The 12215-nt window shown below is 39.4% G+C and overlaps 1 protein-coding gene across 1 annotated transcript in view; it reads right to left on the bottom strand.

The window, feature by feature from the left end:
• Positions 1 to 12215, bottom strand: part of LOC145769200 (midasin-like) — a 78909-nt gene that overhangs the window by 21136 nt on the left and 45558 nt on the right. Inside the window, exons 53-66 of the mRNA XM_082580790.1 lie at positions 11787 to 11871; positions 11036 to 11156; positions 10442 to 10558; positions 9829 to 9936; positions 7263 to 8781; positions 6568 to 6732; positions 5862 to 6065; positions 5588 to 5680; positions 4926 to 5057; positions 4217 to 4418; positions 3656 to 3698; positions 2971 to 3108; positions 2319 to 2427; positions 1658 to 1895 (exon numbers count right to left, since the gene is read on the bottom strand). Of these exons, the coding sequence (XP_082436916.1) occupies positions 1658 to 1895; positions 2319 to 2427; positions 2971 to 3108; positions 3656 to 3698; positions 4217 to 4418; positions 4926 to 5057; positions 5588 to 5680; positions 5862 to 6065; positions 6568 to 6732; positions 7263 to 8781; positions 9829 to 9936; positions 10442 to 10558; positions 11036 to 11156; positions 11787 to 11871 (3274 nt within the window). The remainder of the gene's footprint in view (positions 1 to 1657; positions 1896 to 2318; positions 2428 to 2970; positions 3109 to 3655; positions 3699 to 4216; positions 4419 to 4925; positions 5058 to 5587; positions 5681 to 5861; positions 6066 to 6567; positions 6733 to 7262; positions 8782 to 9828; positions 9937 to 10441; positions 10559 to 11035; positions 11157 to 11786; positions 11872 to 12215) is intronic.

Raw genomic sequence — 12215 nt, 5'->3', positions numbered from 1 at the left:
AAAGGAAAAACTTGGCTTGGCGATTTTCCACGTTCTTTGTGTTAAACAGGCTACCATAAAACGATTTTCAATAAAATTTTACCCCATTGCGGTCTGACCACCATTGCGCGCGTGCTTTTGTCAGAGCTTTCAAAACGAAATTGACCTGAGCAGCGAAGCGTGCGACCGTACAGTTACGTCACTAAAGACAGTAATCAGCTAATCACGGTAATCAGCTAATCACGCAATAATTGTTACTGCGGGCGATTTGACTGTAGGCTATGTATGCATGTACATCAAAACAACACATTTCAACATCAAAACATCAGACAGTTTGCTCAAAACATCAGATGTGGTAACATGGCTTTTGTTATTGCTGTCTTTAGTGACGTATTCTCGAGCAGTGTTTGCACTTTTTGGTCATTTTGAAAAAATGAAAATAAATGAAACATTGGACTTGGGCCTTACCAGCGCTATTGAAAACAAATTTTTTTCGGTAATTTTTTTTGAAATGTATTCTTGAATGTTCAGTTTACTCATTTTAATGCTTAATTCCGGTTTGAAATTTTGATTTAGTAGGCCTTTAACCACTTTCATGGCTGATGAACCAAAAGACACGCCTGAAGAAGTAGATTTTAGTAATTTTATTAATATACCCTTTCTAGGAAAAGATTCAACAATTTTTGCGAAAAACCTAGCTAAACTTATAAAAAAGAAATTTTCATGTGACATTCGAAAATGGAGAAAAGGGATTAAAACAATTGCTGCGCGGAAACAATCGGCCACCCCCACTAGTGGGGAACAAATCGACGATGGATTATGATGATGATTCATCCTGTGTATAAAACATTTAAAGTGCACCAATATTTTCAACTGAAGTCGCCTACCCCCTTTGCTCTTCAAATGTTGTGTATAAATTTAGTTGTTTGCGTGACGCAAACCAGACATACATTGGTATGTCAATCAGACATTTGTTGACAAGGGCCGGGGAGCACTTAAACCCAAACCTAACAACTAAAAGTGCAATTAAAGAGCACATCGCCTCTTGTGAAACGTGCACTGACAATGTCTCGATCGACCAATATAAAATCATCTCTCGAGGCAGATCTGATTTTCAGACTAAGATCGTGGAAGCCTTAAGAATCAAACGTAACAATCCATCTCTCAACCGGCAGTTATTCGCCTGTGGCTCATCGTTCCTTTTGTGTGTGTTCTAATTGTTTTGTCCAATTCCTGTAGTCTACACCTCACGTGATCTGTTTCCCACCGCATAATTTACTCGCAATCATTCTCGTATCATTTGTTCAGTTTGTGCTTTCAGTCCAGAGTGTCGTTACAGTTACAGTGCATAGTCAAATTTATCTTACGATTTTTCATTTTATGTATTGCAGATTTAATTCCTGATGAGGACACACGTACGTGTCGAAAATGTTTGAGTTTATTTTATTTTAATTATGTTATATTTTGTGTGAAATAAAGTATGCTAAACCCGCTAAAGTTACTATGTTTTATTTCTCTATGGTTCAACAAAGCAAACTCTCTACCAAAGCTTTAATTTTTACAGTGTTGAAAAAAAGCAAGTTTTCTGCGTTTATTGAGATGACAAAGGATTTGAAAGCATGTTGATTTTCAAAGTCTAAGACATCTGTAAAAAAATATGATTTAGTTCATAACCCACTTAGTTTTCGTTTCTTGGCAGCTTTCTTTTGCTTTTTGGTCAAAGGCTTGGAAGTGGGTCGACGAGCATCCAGTGCTTTGGAAGGTAAATTTGCGACAACGTCTGAGTGGATCAATGCGGTCAAGTCAAACAACTGGGCAGACAACTCAACTTCAGCGTTTTCCTTTGCGATTGGAAGATCTTCTTTTTTCACGGGAATGTCGTTCAAGTCATTTGAATCAATAAGATCCGCAATATCCTGATGAAAATAATAAGCATATTACATCGGATAAAACAACATTTGTTCAAGATAAAAATCACACTCATCCAAATCACAAAAGACATCTATCCTCCGCCTTTGAAGTGGTATTACAGTCACAGTTATAGATAAGCGGCGACGAATCAGAACAATTTCATGATATTTGAATGGCTCAATCAAAACTCCCCCTTTTGGTTCCAAACTTGAACACTAAACCTCCCCCGAAACGGAAGTCGGTCGTTTTAACGTTTGTTTCATACGTTGGTGCACGGCGACCTCTCCTGCATGTCAGTGTAGTAGCGCAGAGGAGCAAATACATAATCACATAACTTCTTGTTGCTACAGCTACTCCCCTCCTAATTGGATCACCAACGTAAGACAACACCGACGAAAGCATTGATGAAAACAAATGTGCATCCCTACCTCTTGGAAGGTGGGAAACATAGAGTTGAATTCTTCCTCGATTTCCTCTTCTTCATTATGTTCGTGACTTTGTGCCTTGTACTTGTACAGACTCGCCTTCTCCGCCTCCCTGCAATGCAATGGCTGCACGTGAGAAATAGTCGCGCAAACGTCTTTTATTGAAAAAATGACAAGATTTCGGAAAAACACAGAATACGGAAAAATGCTTCAAAAGAGTGAAAATATCATCCAAAGTTGTGTTTGAAAATGCCACGACACTTAATGTCGTAAAGGAATTTGCTTTAACTTCTGCATCACCGCGATTGAAGGAAATATCTTCTCAAAAACAAGAGTAGAGGAGAGCGTCAAGAACAACACTTTCTTAAACGCTTTTCTGTATTTGTACCGCAAATAATTCATTCAAATTAGTCATTAAGCACTGAAAAACTACAAATAATGATGTCCAAACTGTACCAGACCAGGACACTAAATGGAGTAAGGTTGCCAGTTCCTTTCCTTGAGCAAATACATCGACAGAATCTACTACAAGTTAATGGTGAACGATGCTCTTTCAACGGCTAGCTTTAGCCCAGTGTCGAACCAGGTCCGCATGATTTCCAGCCAAGCTTATAAATCGATGATCAAACAGCCACTCCGAAACACAGTCACATACTTTTGGTCGATGGCTTCTTGCCGCTTGTTCCACAATCCCACGACAGTTTCCACGAGAGCAGACACGGAGCGGTAGTCGAATCGCTCGTTGTTGTTGATGACCACGTCGTGAAGGAAGAGAAGTGCAGTTGATAAAATGCTGAGGGGAAAAATATGCCACAATTCAAACCTAAGTTTCAAGCCTGGTAATTTGAACGATAACGTAACTCTAGTCGGCTTTTAATTGTCAAATTGGAATTATCCCTACACGATAAACGTCCTACGGTGAAGTAAATGTTTCCTGAACAGTTGAATTCGGCTATACTGTAATTACATTTTGCTTTAGTGATACATTTTCGAAGGTCCTTTCAGGTGTCACTATAAGCGAGCAGTTGATTATCAAATATTCAATTGTATAAGCACATTTTTGCAAAGATCATGCTCTGAAGTAACGAAAATAATAACGAAAGGCAGCACAGCAATAGCTGCACTAACCATGGTATAACCCACACAGCAAGTTCTTCTTTTTTACATTGGCTCAATGTCTGCACACGACGATTCGATGTAAAAATGACTGGTTGTGCTAGCAGGAAAGCAGGCTACGGTAACCATGACAGCGAAATTCGTCATTTTCACATTGATTTAACGTCTGCAGAGGTTGAATCAATGTAAAAATGACAGGTTTTGCTGTCTGAGAAGTGACTCACGCGTCGATCATTCTGTCCGCTTTGATACCCTCGTCGTTGGTGGCTATAATAAATAAACAAGTTTAAAAAACATATGTCTAACTTCGATTTCAGACAATCGCATACTGGTTTGATGCAAGGGTTCTCCCCAAGGAGGATAAGTTCGCCTCTGAGGTTAAACTTGATAAAGAAAAGTCGGACTACGTGATGGATGCGCAAAGTCTGATGACAAAAAAAGCTGATGCGAGCAACAGTTCAGACAGTAGTCAAGGATAAACGAGTAGTGACAAGTGTAGAAATTCACATTAATATTTCAAATTTCTCTCAATTTCATGTTTCATCATTAATGTCTCCGCAAAGAAATGGTACGGTCTACGACGCGTGATAATGAGTCACAAGAAAACCTTGATCGATATATTATTAATAATTATATATTATTTATAATATATCAATAATAACATTAATGGCAACGTTAAACTTCAAAAGTCACGACTGATTTTTCCGCCTCATGTAAAACTTCAATTAATGATTTCTCTTTTCTCAAACCGGAAAAGAAACTACAATCCTTCGCGAAGTATTTACCTTCTCCAGTTAGAGACTTGACTAAAGCAATAAACTTTTCGATATCGGAAAGATTGAAGTCGCCATTGATGAACCTGGACAAAAACTCCTCGATTGTGGTGTTTGCTGCTGCTTTCGTCAGTGTTGTCATCTTGTTTTGTTGAATTTGATGAAAGCTTAAAATTTCTGAAGTTTTGCGAAGTAAGCTCAACCCGAATCGGATCTAAGAAGAAAATAGTTTGTCTGTAAAAACATCGTTCAAACATTAAAGTCCGCTTAGGTCACAGCAGAAACTACAAATACAACAAGCCTCAGCACAACACGGACCATTTCAAATGATGGATTAACGGTTGGCGGCAAACTAGCGATGGGCACCTATTGATTATGTTTTGAAACAACTCTACACGTGACACTGGCGACTACAATGATGAAACCCGGCAATCATATTTATCGTATCCGAACTAACACGGTGGTTGAAGATTAAGATTAAATGGACGGAAAGGCAAGGAAGCCAATCTTCGTGTCCACCTTCAGGCATGCCTTTAAGTGTCCTGCCAAAGACACAACCGCATGCTCATGAGCGGTGTCGAACCGGCGCCCTATCGAGCGTGGTGCCAAGGCTCCCACCACTCGGCTATGCAAGCAACAGCAAATCCTTTGAATTTCAAACAGTCTATGGCTTTTCTCCAAAACTAGAACTTCCATTGCATTCACTTTCACAATTTGCCACCTGAGCTACAGCATCCTGCATCGGTTTCACAAAGTCCGGATAAGCTGAGTACTTCTCCTCCAGGACTCGAGCGAACGCGGAAAAGGAATGCTGGACTTTTTCTTCTGTTTTCGCGGCCGCATCTCTGAAGTTCTAAACATTGACAAAAGCGATAAAATTCAGAAGTTAATATCCAAAACCACAAAAAACAATCAGTGCGATAAGTTGCAGTTTAAATTGGAATCAGTGCTGCTACACCGAAATCGTTTGAATACTTTCAACTGATGTTGCTTATTAGTTCTATAAATCTGCGGTGCAAACTAGAAAACATTCAATATGAAGAAAAAAAAACTGACGTCAGTGGCGCGGTGGTGCAATATTTGCACGAACGTGCAGTGACGCTATACCAAGTGGGCGCAGTGGACGCCAAACTACTGCACATGTAATAAATGCCATGCACGTTTCCGTATGGTACTTGCAACCTTAACGCAAAAAACAGAATAGTCAATAGCGAAAAAACAGAAAAATTCCAACATTTTTCAAATCGTCTTCAGCTAACTCCATCGGTCCGGAATTAAAATTACAGATACTCATGAACAAACTCGCGATGATTTCATGAAACAAAGAGCGACAGAGACGATCTAATCGCTATTATAGAACGCGATAAAACCGCGGCTACTTACCTTTGCTTTAAGTTGTTTAACAAGATCGCTCAGTGATGACTGACCAGCTGCGGTTGACATAAAGTTCAAGCATTCTCTCGAAAGCTGATAGAACTGAAAAATAATTTTATAGTTACACAAGTTGTGGTCAAAGTGAATCAAAATCAAACGAGAGTTTTGAAACTGCAACGACCTCTTACTGTAATTTCGCTGAAGGCAGCACTAGACAGCTACATTCTTTAAACTGTAAGCTTAACCGGCAACAAAACTTAAATTTACAGCATTTGAAACTAACCTGAGTTCCAGTGGGACGATAAGCAGTTTTGCTTTGACCCTTCTTGATTTTCCTCTCCAGCTGGCCAACGTGTTGTATTGATGCGTCAATACGAGGATGACAGAAGCCACTTAGGACGACTCGGTCTGTCGTCACAAGGTCATGACCTTTAAGGTTTCTCTCAGACATATTTCGAATCTCCAAATCACAATGCCCTTGCTCACACTGAATCAAGAGAAATGAAGTTAGTCTTGGAAACAATATCAATAAATGTATTTAACTCTAATCAATTCGTGGGTAATGTCGTTTTGCAATGCTTTTTGTTCGAAAAAAAGTAAGACTGTGAGATACTAAAATACTTCGAAAGGAACTGCTTTGACGCAAAGTTCTTTGCCTTGGGTTCGTTGATTTTGTTCTAGTGTTCAAACGAGACGTATTTCGAAAAGTTTCAAAATAAAACCAATTAATCATAGCCTACTTCGAATGATTTTTCTTGAAAAATTCTATTTCGAGTGACCCAAGCATCTAACAAGCATCGAACACGGATTTTATGAAAACATAACATTGTGCCCATACCGAGTATTGAACAAGCACCCATCAGAGCGTCAGGAAAACCCCATGAAATGTAGTTATCACAGATAATAAAATACGTCCTATGAGGCGGTAGGGTGGTGTCAGTTTACGCGTTTTCGAAAATTCTATTACACAATACTATTGAAAAACTCACCTCCGCAGATAGAAACTCTACTTTGGTCCTTTGTCTTTCAATAGGATCGACTGAGCCTCTTGGAGACACAAGGAGCATTTGGAAGTACCCGCTCCAAACCCATGCCTCTCCCATCAAGCGCCAACAATCCAGCACCCAGTGCTTTCTGTCGCATGCATTTCCGTTCTGACACATTACAAACATCGTCACTCAGGTTAATAGGAATGGAAGCTTCGATTGCACTTGCGTTAATTAGCCCTCAAGGATTGGTTAAACCAAGATTTATTGACGTCTCATCGTCTTCCAAAGTAAGAACGATGTAACTTTATGATTAACAACCACTGGGAATTATACAAGTTAAAAAGAACATTGCTTCAATACTACCACAGTTGGAAGTCTGCAGTGCTGATATTTTGCGAGTTCTGGCACTGCAGCACCAGCGTTATCGAGGGTGTCCCTTCATACTGTAGCCTTTGAGAGTCTGGGTACCACAGTTTTTCCAGACAGATCGTTTGTTGTTTGAGAACCAGAAACAAACTCAGTGCCTTAGTCGTATGAACAGCGTTTGGCGCTGCTTGGTGTATGACTACATTCGACCCTCGACCAAGTTACGCCAAATGTTGCAGTATTTGGATCATTATCGATAGCTCAGTAGAAAGAATAACTATCGAGTATAAATTTTTCTCTATTACTAACGTTGTATTTATGTTTCTTACCTCTGCGTCATCAACATTTTGAATCGCTTCCAGCGTCTTGATGACAAGTTGTGAACATTTAGTGAAAGTTGACGTCACAGAATCGAGCCAGACTGATTGAACCTCAACAGCTTCGTTGCTTTCACTTATTATCTTAGCGGCGGTGGCGAGTTCGGTGCAGAGGCGACGCAACCTTGGGTCTACGTTCTCAGAGAACTGCGAAAGATCGTCAGAAAGCTTCTGACAAGCAGTGGCGAACTTTCTGTTTTTGATTAGAGAAAATTTCCCACCAGATTTTTTGCATGCAATCAAAAGAGATTGAAATGATTTAAGCAAACCCACTAAAGAGTTCAGCAATTGTGGAGAGAAGACACAATTACCGCTACCGATTTGTGTCAAAAGAGCTGTATTGTACCACAAGATTTTAGAGAGATTTTTCAACTGGGAAACTTTTTCCGACACATCTCTCAAAGGAATTTTCAAATCGCTCCACAGGTAAAGCTCGTTCAAGTGAGCAAGCGACAGACACTGAGATAGTGTCTTTGGCTCAGCACCGCCATACAACACTGAGGTGACATTCTCAGTAACATGTGGCTTCACAAGGTTACCTATTCCATCTGGTACTTCAGAAAACTGTAGCTTTGAAAGAACATCCGCATTGTCAGAAGGGTCATGCTGTAGGCGATAGTAAGGCCAATTCAAACACTTGGACAAAAGGTATGTTCTCAGAGTGAATGAATCCATAGAGGATTTTTGAAGGAAAGAACTTTTAATGAAAAGTCTTCTCTGTTCCATGACAGCAACGTCGGTGTAATCAGAAAACAAGTTATCAGCGACACTGTCGCTTGAAAAAGCGTTCAGTTCTGACAACAGCAATACAAAGTCAGCTAGAGGCCATAATTGAAGCCTGTGGTCAGGTATGGAAAAGGTGTCATGCACGGCCAAAGAGTCTTTGCCAGTGTTTTTATGAACTGTAATATTTGCTTGTTCAAGCAAATTGATTGTCTTCAAAGATAGGTTGATGCCATTGCCGTAGAAGGCATCAGACAAAGTTTGTATTTCAAGAAGAGAAGGACTTTCAACATCCATGTCCTCAACACCAGATGCTTCGTGATCATTCACGCCGGTGGGTTGCCAAAGATCCGACTGTGTTTTAACCAATTTAGCCACAATCGTGAAAACTTCGCTCCACTTCAACACAGTTTTAGATCTGTCACGAATAATCGCTACAGCGAAATTGGTAAGATCTGTGAGCAACGCCAGACCACAGCAGCGAACCAAACAAGTTACTTCGTCTTGAAAAACTTTCACTGAATCTCCGATGAGTAATGTACGGATCTTGTTTTGAGTCTTATATTCGTCTTCAAAATGTCCATCAATTTGTAAACTTTTGTCCAAGTTCTCAAGAATATCTTGGACTTTTCTCCATAGATCGGACTCGGCCATGACCAAACTGTGCACAAATGAATTCATTTCCTTCTTCAGGTGCAAGTACCAATTTGTGAAGTACGACAAAGTAAATTTACACTCCATGAGTTGCCTGTAAAGTAAACAAGTTACTGGTTAAATGTATTACCGGGATGAATTCATAACAAGCCAGTTAAAAACTAAATACACTCAGTTAACTTTAATCTAAATTGGTTTGTGGTAGCAAAAAAAAATGATGACGCCATCATCATCATCCAAATTCGGTTTCGTCCCAACTAGTGGGGGTGTCCGATTCTTTCCTTGCAGCGATTGCCTTCGCTCCTATTCTCCATGTCGTTCTGTCCGTCGTATCGTCTTCCTTTCGTTTATCTGACTCATTCTTCACCTGCTCCTTCCATGTTCCCTTTGGACGTCTCCGTTTCCTCTTCCCACCTACCTTAAGTCTATGCCTCTCGAAGAAAACTTCCCTCCTTAGTGCATATTATATTCGCCGCATTGCACACACGCGCACACAAACAAACACACACACGAAGCAAACGTTTTTGCAACGAGAAAAGTGGCAATAGCGATGTGAGCATGACGTCCATTGATGTTGTAGGAAAAATAGTACTTTAATCAGAACAGGACACTGGAGTGCAGAAATGTGAGCTACCAAGTCTAATGAGGGACAGGGGAGTTTGAAAAGTTATGTTAACGGTGTCCGGGTAGCGAAATATTTTTTCCCACGAGATTTCTGTCTCATTTACATATTTTGGTAAAAGTTTGTATTAAAACCGTGTGAATGCAACATTCTCTCGTTGGCACGGTTGGTTCAGTGGTATCATCCTCTGCCTAGTAATCGTGAGAACGAGGGTTCGACGCCCGTCGAAGTCAAACTTTTTTTTTTCTTTAAATTAATTTTTGCGGTGCACAAGAGCTTTTCAAAAAAGTAGGGTTAGGGAAAGCTTATATTTTATTATCATTACAGAATTTTATTGGCAAATAGTTATTTCGCAATCTGAATCAACCAATCTATCAAACACTTTCGGAAAATCTTACTTTTAAAGTGACTAAATCAATGAGACAGAAATCTCGTGGGAAAAAAAATTTCGCGTCCGGGTACGCTCGAAGGTACGATGAACTCACACAGAATGAGTGGGATAGGCACTCTGTTACTTACTTCCAAATGTAAGAAATTCTTCTGAGGTTTCCCTCGCAAAGCACAAAGGTGTTCTCATCAGTTACTTGAGCTTCGTCAGACGACAAGATATCATATAGCACGTTGTTCCTAAATATGAGATGTTTTTCAAATACAAACTACGTTTCAGATTGCGTATTATAGACAGGCAACTCAAAAAGACATGATTAAGTTTGGTTGAGGCGAACATTATTACGTATTTCCCAGCGAGATTTGATTGGTTGAAAGTTCACTATTTATCCTCGGACTGAGAAAACTTAATCACTTCAACTACGACATTTGACACTATTAACCAGGGCGATAGGGTCTGCGTTAATGGTTCAAATCCATTACAAGTATTAAAGCCATCAGGGTTAAGCTTATCAAAAAACGTTTAACTCCGATGATTAATACAGTACTTCCTTAATCAATGATGATGATATATAATAATATAATCAATCGACTTTCAAAATCCTCCTGACAGCAAAATCCGCCATTTTTAAATTGATTCAACGTCTGCAGACGTAAAAATGTAATGCAAAGAATGTAAAAATGACCGATTTTGTTGTCTGGGCTTTAGTAGGAAAGTATGGAAGCCACAACGCAGACTACTCACCACGTTCTGTACAAAGGCAAGAGGAAGACAAGGGAGGCGTGGGGAAGATCATTGATGATCAACTTCCCGGAGGAGTATCCGCTGGACAGTTGGAACATAGTGGAGGATTTTTGGTACCTGTTGAAAGTGCGACATAAAGTATGTCTGTGACAGAAAAATCCACTGCAAGACCACTGTTGTGACGCAACTACTTTTTTTAGTTCAAAATTAACTGTAAATTATATTTCAGTCTGAATAAATACCGAAAAAAACATTAAATAAAAATTGAAACTTTAGAACAAAAAGTTTAGAAAACAGTCAACAAAAAGTTTCCGGAATTTATACATTTAAAAAATTACATCAAATTTAGTTACTATTCGCTAACAACCTCTACAGTAACACCCTGTTTCACCTTTGTTTGAAACCATCAGAAGGTCCTTATTTTTTAGGACCTTCTGATGTTCCCCCTTTTACGTTGAAACTGGCTGCAGAGGTTTTAGAAAGTAGTAACTATCACTGATGTAATGGTCTCTGCTTGGCATTGAGCACTTTTTGTAGTATTAATAGTATTTATTGTTTAGTTATTAAAAGAAATAATATGAAGTGTCCTTTCACCCTTTCTTTTTTCGAGAGAAGGACAAACTTTTCTGATCTTCTTCAGCCTTCAAGAGGAGGTTCACTACATGCAACATGATCTTCCTACAAGTTGACGCACCAGCACTGCCAGGGGTGGAACCTAGAAAACCACAAGATGCTAATGAGATGAAACCAAATGGCTCTTCTAGAGGAAAGTGAGTTGTGGTTATTAGCTTACTTATTGGTTGTATGGCAGAGTGATGCGGGAATCCAACCGATGCCAAACACTGGGTTCGACACCCGCCAAAAGCATGGTTGGTTCTTGGCAAGACATTCAATGGAGGCTGCTTGACTAGAAGACCTTCCAGGTCACTTCGCAGCCACCCGTTGCAGTAACCACACATTCTACGTGATCGTTTGCATTGTTTAACTTTGCTTAATGAGTGTGTGTATTTATACTCGCAACAAAAATAAACACCAACCAATCAATAACATGTTTGAAGTTGGACACATAGGATTTTCATGCAATTCTGTCCAATAAATATTTTACTATTAACCAATGCCAAGCATTAACTTGGGTGTCAACAGAGATCAGTTTCCTAATGGGAATACAAGTGCCACTAAGTTTGCAAACTTACAAATGATGAAACCTACTGGGCATGTTATGTTGGCTGTTAGATGCCTACTCTGAGTCTATTCTAACAGTCTATTCTATTCTATTTTAATACGAGTCTACCAGTCTAGTCTAATACTACACGATGCTTAAAAATTGTTAGGTAGAACAAAATACATTCATCTCGCAATGAGACTTTACCAGTTTTCTGCAGAGCCTGAAGATTCCACCGGAGGTCCCAAGATAGATCCGCATGAGAAGCCTATGACATCATAAAACAAAATGTTATTGAAGCATAAACACAACAGGTTTGAATATAAACTAACCAACTGTATGCTTACAGCGTAATGAAACAGCAAACTTAAGTTTATTCATCAACCTTGCTATTCCTTGCTGCTTTCTTTCTTGTCTGGAGATGTTGGAGTTAACTTACAGCGCTTGATAGCAGCACAGACCAACTGCAGTACCTGGATGAACTTACGGGACTGCTACTACCTCATACACAAGACAATTAAGTTACAAAGTTAGTGCTTAAATACTTGTCACAATAAACTGAACTGAGAGCACTTCAGCATTGAGCATCTTTCACAAATTTTCATTGCATTT

The sequence above is a fragment of the Aplidium turbinatum genome, chromosome 4 (genome assembly GCF_918807975.1).
Source record: "Aplidium turbinatum chromosome 4, kaAplTurb1.1, whole genome shotgun sequence".
Classification (NCBI taxonomy): domain Eukaryota; kingdom Metazoa; phylum Chordata; class Ascidiacea; order Aplousobranchia; family Polyclinidae; genus Aplidium; species Aplidium turbinatum.
This window is presented reverse-complemented; position numbering and strand designations above follow the sequence as displayed.